Source organism: Equus caballus, chromosome 26 (assembly GCF_041296265.1).
Source record: "Equus caballus isolate H_3958 breed thoroughbred chromosome 26, TB-T2T, whole genome shotgun sequence".
NCBI lineage: Eukaryota > Metazoa > Chordata > Mammalia > Perissodactyla > Equidae > Equus > Equus caballus.
In genome coordinates, this window is record NC_091709.1 from 44,177,716 (window position 1) to 44,186,957 (window position 9,242).

The following is a 9,242-nucleotide window of genomic DNA, read 5'->3' on the forward strand; positions in this document are numbered from 1 at the left end:
ATCTTTGATCTAGTTGTTCTATTATTTCATTTTTTATTAGTGAAAATGACTTTTTTGAAGTCTTCAACTATTATTGTGGAACTGGAACTGTCTCTTTCTTCAATTTTGTCATTTTTGCTTCATTTATTTTGGGGCGCTGTTGCTAGGTGCATACGTGATTATAATTGTCATATTTTCTTGGTATATTGACAGTATTATCAATATTTAATGTCCTTATTTGTCTCTTACAATAATTTTTGACTCAAAGTCTGTTTTATCTGATTTTATTATAGTCATCCAGCTCTCTTTCGGTTACTATTTGCATGACTATCCTTTTCCATCCTTTCTCTTTCGATCTATTTGTATCTTGGTCTCTAAAGTGAGTGAACCGACTCAAGAAGAACTAGACAAGCTGAGCTGACATAAAACAATAAGGAGATGGCATCAGTAAGGAAAAACTTCCCAGACCGGTGGTTACCAGAGGGCAAGAGGGTAGGGTAGGGCAAAAGAGGTAAAGGGGCACATATGTATGGTGACAGATAAAAACTAGACTATTGGTGGTGAACACAATGCAGTCTATACAGAGAGTGATATATAACAATGTATATCTGAAACTTACACAATGTTATAAGCCAATATGGCCTCAATAGAATAATTTTTTTAAAAGAACCTCTTTGAGAAGAAAAGCCCAGGACCAGATGACTTCAATACTGAATTGTACTAAACATTTATAAGTCAATTAACACCAACCTTTCTCAAACTCTTCCAAAAAAACAGAAGATGAGGAACACTTCCTGACTCATTCTATGAGGTCAGCGTTATCCTGATATCGAAGACAGAAAAACAACAAAAGAAAACTTCAGACCAATATTCCTTATAGATAAAGATAAAAAATCCTCAACAAAATACAGTGAAGCCAAATCGAGCAGCACATTAAAAGAATAGTACACCACGACCAAGTGGGATTTGTCCCAAGAATGCAAGAGTGACTCAATATGTGAAAACCAATCAGTGTAATGCATCACATTAATAAAATGAAGGGGGGAAATCACACGATCATCTGAATCGGTGCAGAAAAAGCATTTGACAAAAGCCAAACCAAGACTTTTTCATGATAAAGTCACTCAACAAACTAGGAATGGAAAGGAACTTCCTCAACATACTAGGGGGCATTATCCAAACCCACAGCTAACATCATGCTCAATGGTGAGAGACTGAAAGCTATCTCCCTAGGATCAGGAACAAGACAAGGGTGACCACTTTCATCACTTATGTTCAACATTGTACTGGAAGTTCTAGACAGAGAAGTTGGGCAAGAAAGAGAAATAGAAGACATCCAAATTAGAAAGGAAGAAAGAAAACTTACTACAAAGCTACAGTAATCCAAACAGTGGTGTTGGCATAAGGATGGACACGTAGATCAATGGAATAAAATTGAGAGTTTAGAAATAAACCCATATATCGGTGATCAATTGAATTTTAACAAGAGTGTCAAGACCGTTCAATGGAGAAAGAATAGTGTCTTCAACAAATGGTGCTGGGGCCACTGGATCTCCACACACAAAAGAAAGAAGTTGAACTCTATCTCACACCATATGCAAAAAGTAACTCAAAATGGATCAAAGCCCTAAATACAAGAGCTAAAGCTATAAATCTCTTAGAAGAAACCATAGGGGTAAACCTGCATGCCCTTAGATTTGGCAATGGTTTCTTCGATATGACACCAAAAGCACAAACAACGAAAGAGAAGATAGATAAATTGGACTTAGTCAAAATTGACAAATTTTGTGTATCAAAGGACACTATCAAGACAGTGAAAACACAGCTCACGGAATAGGAGAAAATACCTGCAAGTTGTAATTCTGTAAGGGTTTAGTATCCAGAATACATAAAGAACTCCTACAATCAACACAAAAAGACAAACAACCCAATTAAAAACAGACAAAGCGCTTTGATAGACATTTCTCCAAAGAAGATAATCAAATAGCCAACAAGCACATGAAAGGAAGCCCACTATCCTCGGTCACTGGGGAAAAGCAAATCGAAGCCACAGTGAGACATCATTTCACACCCACTAGGCTATAATTTAAAAAAAAAAAAGAAAAACAGAAAATAACAAGTGCTGGTGAGCATGTGGAGAAATTGAAACCCTCACACACTGCTGGTGGGATTGTCAAATGGTGCAGCTGCCGTGGGAAACAGTCTGGCACTTCCTCACAATCTAAACCTAGAGTTATCATATGACCCAGCAATTGTACTCCTGGGTATATTGAAAAGAGGTGTTCAAGCAAAAACTGGAACAAAAATGTTCATGGCAGCATTATTCACAGTAGCCAAAGGTGGAAACAACCCGATTGTCCGCCAACTGATGAATGGATAAATAAAAGGTGGTACATCCACGTGATGGAATAGTATTCAGCCATAAAAAGGAATGGAGCACTGACACACGCTAAGGTGTGGATGAATCTGGAAAACGCTAGGTTAAGTGAAAGAGGTCAGATACAAAAGGCCACATGTTGTATGATTCTTTTTATATGAAATGTGGCGAATAGGTAACTCCATAGAGACAGACAGCAGAGCAGTGATTGACAGGAGCTGGGGAGGGCCTACTTAATGTATAGGATTTCCTTTTGGGGTGATGAGAATGTCCTGGAACTAGATAGTGGTCATGTTGGCACAACATTGTGACTGTACCAAATGCCACTGAAGGGCACACGTTAAAATGGGTAAAACGGTAAATCTTATATTATGTGTTATCACAACAGAAAAAAAAAACCAAAACATCTACAAAGTGTTCCTAAGAGTGTGGACCCCAGACGCCACAGCACCCAGAATCGTTAGCATCGTAAATCTCGGTTGATCTTACAGGTGGGACATTTAGGTTGTAATTTGAGCAACTTTAATGATTAATGAGATCAAGCAGGTTTTCACATGCTTCTTGGAAATTTGAACATTTTGAATCTTGTATTCCATTCTTTTGGATCTTATCCTGTTTTAGTTGTACGGACTTTAAGGTTTTCATATGAACCTCTCAGCTATCACGCAGATTACAAATATTTTCTGTCTTCAATGTGTACATGGAAAAGACTCCCTTTGGGTTTTGGTTGAGATGACGTTGGTGATGGATTGACCCCGTGAGAGTGGAGGTCCACACAGCCCAGCGTTCCCTGCCCATGAACTATCTCTGGTCCCCAGTGGACAGACACTGTGTGTGTCCTTTGGTCAAGTTTTACTGTTTTGTTCGCTATTTTGAACGCTACCCTCTCAACCTTCCTCTCAGGTGCTGTAGAGCTGGGGCTGCAGCGGTGCTGGCATCTGGCCCATAGCATCCTCACGCTGGCGCAGGGGTGAGGGAGGCTGCGGGGGCTGCGAGTTTATCTCACAGCAGCCCCTCCGTGAACGAGACTTCGAGCCTGTGGTGGGCACTCAGCAAGAACCCTCCTCAGTTTCCACAAGTTTTCTGGAGCCAAACAAAGAAGAGATGGGCAAACACCCCCTGCAACATACTCACGAGCTTAGTGAGCAAGGACTGAGTGTAGAAAATCAGCCAGCAGTAATGAGGGCTCTCCTGCAGTCTGCTCGCAGCATCAACACGGAAGGGAGGGCATCCTGGGACAACACAAGCCAGGGAGGGGTACAAAAGCCCATGTTCCCGGGCACCGTGCACACTCGCACACACACACACTCACACACACACTCCACCCTCCTCCAGCCCCACCGCCCCACCATGGCCGCCTCCACCCTGTCTGTCTGCTCCAGCGACCTCAGCTATGGCAGCCGGGTCTGCCAGCCCGGTGCCTGGGACTCCTGCCCCGACTCCTCCTGGCAGGTGGACGACGACCCAGAGAGCTGCTGCGAGCCCCCCTGCTGCGCCCCCAGCTGCTGCGTCCCAGCCCCCTGCCTGAGCCTTGTCTGTACCCCTGCCAGCTGTGTGTGCAGCCCCTGCCAGTCAGCCTGCACCAGCTCCTGCACGCCCTCGTGCTGCCAGCAGTCTAGCTGCCAGCCCTCCTGCTGCACCTCCTCCCCCTGCCAGCAGGCCTGCTGCGTCCCCGTCTCCTGCACCCCCATCTGCTGCAAGCCTGTGTGCTATGTGCCCATCTGCTCTGGGCCCTCCCCCTGCTCAGACTCCTCATGCTGCCAGCAGTCTAGCTGCCAGCCCTCCTGCTGCACCTCCTCCCCCTGCCAGCAGGCCTGCTGCGTCCCCGTCTCCTGCACCCCTGTCTGCTGTAACCCCGTGTGCTGTGTGCCCGTCTGCTCTGGGGCCTCCCCCTGCTCAGACTCCTCATGCTGCCAGCAGTCTAGCTGCCAGCCCTCCTGCTGCACCTCCTCCCCCTGCCAGCAGGCCTGCTGTGTGCCCGTCTCCTGCACACCCGTCTGCTCCAAGGCCACCCCCTGCCCAGCCCCCTCGTGCTGCCAGCCCAGCCCCTGCCCCGCGTCCTGCTGCAGACCCTCCTCCTGCGTGTCCCTGCTCTGCCACCCCACGTGCTCCCGCGCGGCCCGCTGTGGCCCCACCCGAGCCCAGAAGTCCTGCTGCTGAGCGGTCCGGCTCCTGCCTCGCCAGCTGCTGTCTCTGCTCCTGAGCGCAGGTCCCTCCCAGGAGCCCGACTCTCGGATGCCAAGACCTCTCTGTCTCCGTCGGGGATTTGCATACCCCGCCTCTGTCCCTTTCTGAGAGGAGGTGACCCACAGATCCCTCAAGCGGGAGGGGCCTGGGGGACCCGTGAACCTCCTGTGCGGATGGATTGCTGGCATTCGGAGTGACAAACGTCCATGGCTATAATCAATACAACATCTGTGTCAGGAAATCTGGCCCTCTGTCTCTTCTTTCCTCCTCCTGAGCCCCCACCCCCGAGGCCCCATCCCACGTGGGCAGCGGGTCCCCGTCTGGTAGAACCAGACAGTGAAGACGTGGTCTCAAACCCGGGTTCAAACAGCTGAGGGACGCCAAGAGCTGAGAGAGGATGCATCCGCCTGCTCCGTCCCCTGCCCCGCCCCACGGCCCCCACCCTCTGTCGGGAGCCCTCCAGGGCTGGCCCCCAAGGCCGGCGTGGGTGCAGGAGGCTTGGACCCCGAGGGGCCTTGGGCCTCCTGTGTACACCGTCCCCTTGCCCGTGCAGTGTGCAGCTGAGTGGGGAGCAGCAGAAACCCCGTGTGGTCGGGGATCCTGCTGAGGCCCCTTGGAGAGAGGGGCTCACAGAGAGGAGAAGCGCCTGCGTGCTGGTCCTGCCCAGGGCCTGAGGCCGACCCCTGCATGCTCTGAAGCATCCGGAAGTTCCCATGGGCCCCAAGAGGGTCATGGGTGTCAGTTCCCACATCACTCGTTCTACTCAAGGTTTCAAGGCCTCATTGAGGAGGCCCAGAGCAAACAGTCACCTTGTGAACAAATCCATGGGACAGTGGGGGAGGATGAGCCTGCAGTCTCAGTGGACCACTGGCACTAGAGTCAAGGGGGTACCAGTCAGAGGGACCAGGTCATCATTGGTACCGTACTCATCCCTTGGGCCAGGAACAGACAGAGGAGGCCCACAGGAGCAGGCAAACAGCAGAGGCAGGCGGCAGATGGGACCCGGAACAGAAGCCACCTCCCCAGGGCTGTAGGTCCCTCTCCCACCCAGGATGAGCTGCACCCCAGGAAGAGGGTAGGGAGTGAAAACCCTAAGAGGGACTTAAAGAGTAAGTGGCTGCATTGTAACCCTGTCTGACTCTTAAATCCCTCAGTTTGCCCGAGTCTATGCAAACCTGTACCCGTACTTGTTCACTGAATTTTAAGAAAAGTGGGGCCCTCTCTATAGATAGATGGACAAGGGCCTTGATGGACTCTTCATGGCACAAAGAGTTAGGAAAGACACAGAAGAAGGTCCCACCTCACCCCCAACCCAAAAAAGTGAAGTGCAGGGATGTTGACACACGTGGAGACCAGCAACTTACCACCCACGGTGACACCAGAACAGTCCAACAGAAGGACGGACGGACGGGTCATCTGCACGGACGTGCTCCTGCCTTGACCCCCACGGCACCAGAACATCCAGAACCCTCTTGGGAAAGTCAGTTACAGCCACAGACAGGCACAGCCAGGTACCACGTGGTCGCATGTGGCCCATGTGACACCAGTGGAAAAACAAGCTGGGCTGCCGGCGGCTGTGGGTGTCTATGTGGATCAGGTTGGCAGTGCTGACGCGGAAGGAGAGGATCAGAGGTGATGGTTTACTTAATACACGTTTGTGATGCAACAATGACTCTAAATGCCCTGAGACCGTCCAGATCTCAGGGCCGCTCTGTCAGCAGTGAACGCGACTCCTGCTCCCCAACCCCATGACACCCCATCATCCTGACTCATCCTGACTGAGACCAGGACAGTCTCCGCCCTGAAAGGCATCACAGGAGGAACCTGCACAGTGCTGGTGGCCAGCCAAGGCGGCCACCGCGGTTGTCGGGGAGGGTGTCTGGGAGACGAGGACATGACATGAGATGACACAGCTTGGACCCAAGTGATATAAAACCGCCTGGTGGGGCTTGGTTTGAATGAAACAACGGATGAGTCAGTGTCGCAGATAGTGGACACTCTAAGAACTCCTTCTGCTTTTCACGTCCTCGTTGTCCTGTGACATCACCATGATGGAAGTTTCTAGATGTGTATTTTCCTGCAAGAAGGGCCCCCGGACGGTGTTCTTCTTAGACTATTTCCTGGTTCCCAAACAGCTCCCCTGAGGCACCCTGGTGTGCCACCGTCTTCCTTCTGCTGAGGACGGTGACCCCTCGGGCATCTCCCACCTGTCCCGGGATGGCCTCAGCGCCTGGCTCTGGAGTGGCCCATGTTCACACCACAGGGGCTAAGCCAGCGCTTTCGGGGGCAGCCCCTGGTTTCTGGGCCAGGTTTCCTCTGCCTGGAAGGATGCAGGCATCTTCCACGTGGGGGGGGCTCCGCCTTCCTCCACAGCTGCTGTCATTCCTGGATGGGAGCAAGGCCACCACAGGCCTGGCGTCGGCCTTCCTCTGTGAACTTGGGCCCTGCCTGTGTAGCAGAGTCAGTGGGACTGGATTCTCAGATTGGACTCTGCTGTCCCCTTGTTCCTGAGGAACCACAGATCCACAAGGACCCACAGCACCGCCAGGCGGGTGGGCGAAGGAGGGGCCAGTGTGGTCTTGCAGCTTTGAGCTGACTCCCGTCAGGGGTTGAATTGTGTCCTCCTTAAAAAAGAGATGTTGGCGTCCTAACCCCCAGCACTATGTCTTGACCTGATTTGGAAATAGCGTTTTGCAAAGTAATCAAGTTAAAATGAGGCCGGGGGGTGGGTCCTAATCCATAGGACAGATGACTGTGTTCAAGAGACAAAATGGGTCAAAAGAGAGCCCTGGGGGTCCCATCGGGCTGAGTGCTAGGAGCACGCCCACTTGCCCAAGAGGCCACCTTTGAGTGGTCAGCCACCTGGTCTCGGCCATCTGATAAACTGGGCCTTCTCTGCAGAGAAGGAACTTTCCGGAATCCTTAGGAAACCACCCTGGGGCAGCAGTTAGGGAAGGACACTAAGAAGAGACGTCACACACACTGGGATGAGCATCCACTATGGTGTTTATTAGACCTTTGATGCTGGAGGCTGCAGTCTGGACGCTGCACCAGCCAGTGTGGGCTCCAGGTGGATGACCCGGGCTGCAGTCAGGGGACACTGGGGGGTGAGCCCCTCAGCCTGGCTGCCTGGGATGGCGCGGCCTTGCTGCAAGGTGGTCTAGTTGGGTCCGGAAGGTCTGAAGTGAACAACGTCTGGGCTGCCTCAGAGGAGTTCAGAGCCAGCTGCTTCTGACCCCACATGGAGGAGGGGTCCTGGGAGGCCACAGGCTCAGCAGCAAGAAGGGGTGCAAGACGGGACAGGTCTGCAGACCAGGGTGGGGCAGGAGGGCTGGCAGCACCCAGAGGACTGGCAGGAGGGGGCCAGGTACACAATGGGCCTGCAGCTCACGGGCACGCACACTGCGGGCCTGCAGCTCACGGGCACACACACGGCGGGCCTGCAGCTCACGGGTGCACAGCAAGTTGGCTGGCAGGAGCTGGGCACGCAGCAGGCTGTCTGGCAGCCTGTGGAGCAGCTAGTGTGGCACATGGTGGCCTGGGGCTGGGCTGGGTTGAGGGTGGAGGATGGGACTGGTCTGCACGCTCCTGCCCCGGGGCGGCCTTTATACCCAGGCTGCGGGCATCCTGGCCGCGATCCACACCTTCCTGTCAATGAAGGTGCCTTCCTCATGGTTTCCTGTTTATTTTCCTCCTCTTCCTCTCCTTGGGTTTCCTCCTGGAGTTTCTCGTTGAAGTGACGCCGTCCAGGAGGTTCCTCCTCAGCTGGAGACTCCCTGTGACTCAGTGGCCACGTGACTCTGGAGTCGAATCCAGGATGGATGGTGAGGGGCCATCAGCTGGGGACAAGGGGCCACACACCATGATTTTCAAGATCCTTCCCAATTTTGAATACCCTGCCCTCTGTCTGCATAAGCACAGTCACACTCGCCACACCAGGGTCCCCATTTTGCTTTGGAAACTGAGTGATGCAGAAGGTCTTCCCAGCGGACAGGAGCCACGGGGCTGGGTCCTCACTGTGCAGGGTCCACGTTGTTGCAATAACAGCAGTAACAACCGAGTTCCAGCTTTGTGTCAGGTGCAGAGCCAAGCATTCACGTGGACGGTCTCATAACTGATTAATGATCCGTCCTGCCGCCGTTCAAGGGGTGGTGATACCCCACTGGTACAGATGTGCGATTAGGAGGATCTAGAAGGAGCCCATGATGGGGGCACGTTCTCGCCACTGCACACAGAGAAGCAGTGTTTGAAGCTGCCTGGTTTCCCTCCGGAATCTGTGGTCTTTACCGTTGTGCCAAATTGTGTTGGGGCTTTAGGGGTTTTCTGAGGCTCTTGAATCTATGTTAGCCTTTTTTTAAAAAAAAATCAAATTTGGGATTTTGTCCTTTATTCTTCAAAACATTCTTGTGCATCAGTGTCGTTCTCCTTTCCTCCTTCCGTTGAAATTACTTGTAGGTTAGACTTTCTGACACCGTCTCATAGGCCCTCTTCCTTTTTCTTACTCTTTTTCCCTCTTCCTCAGATTGGATGATTTCTACTGATGTGTCCTCAAGGTCACCGACTCCTTCTCCTTCTCTCAGCCCAGGGTTGCGATGCCTGGTCCTCGGGTTGCAGGATCTGAGTCTGTCCACCGGCCCCTGCACCCTCGCGCCCCACACGGTGGGATTTCCCGCGGCTCCTGGACCACACCTGCTTCTGC

At 52.1% G+C, this 9,242-nt stretch overlaps 2 protein-coding genes and 1 long non-coding RNA gene across 3 annotated transcripts; 1 reads left to right on the plus strand and 2 right to left on the minus strand.

The window, feature by feature from the left end:
- Positions 1-2,861: 2,861 nt before the first annotated feature.
- LOC138920947 (uncharacterized) lies at positions 2,862-6,045 on the minus strand. Its single transcript, XR_011433030.1, has 2 exons — positions 5,908-6,045; positions 2,862-3,439 (listed from the first exon to the last, which is right to left on the minus strand). It is a non-coding gene; the product is annotated as an uncharacterized lncRNA (long non-coding RNA).
- LOC138920946 (keratin-associated protein 10-12-like) lies at positions 3,510-4,779 on the plus strand. The gene has a single exon (XM_070252591.1). The coding sequence runs from the start codon at positions 3,536-3,538 to the stop codon at positions 4,514-4,516; it is 981 nt and encodes a 326-aa protein (XP_070108692.1). The 5' UTR covers positions 3,510-3,535; the 3' UTR covers positions 4,517-4,779.
- A 1,486-nt stretch (positions 6,046-7,531) lies between the features above and the next one.
- On the minus strand, positions 7,532-8,119 carry LOC106782611 (keratin-associated protein 12-1-like). The gene has a single exon (XM_014736388.3). It carries the CDS (start codon positions 8,073-8,075, stop codon positions 7,815-7,817), a length of 261 nt encoding a protein of 86 aa, XP_014591874.1. The 5' UTR covers positions 8,076-8,119; the 3' UTR covers positions 7,532-7,814.
- Between the last annotated feature and the right edge of the window lie 1,123 nt (positions 8,120-9,242).

Coding starts and splice junctions, on each gene's coding strand:
- LOC138920946 (XM_070252591.1), top strand. CDS start 3,536: ATGAGGGCTCTCCTGCAGTCTGCTCGCAGCATCAACACGGAAGGGAGG.
- LOC106782611 (XM_014736388.3), bottom strand. CDS start 8,075: ATGTGCCACACTAGCTGCTCCACAGGCTGCCAGACAGCCTGCTGCGTG.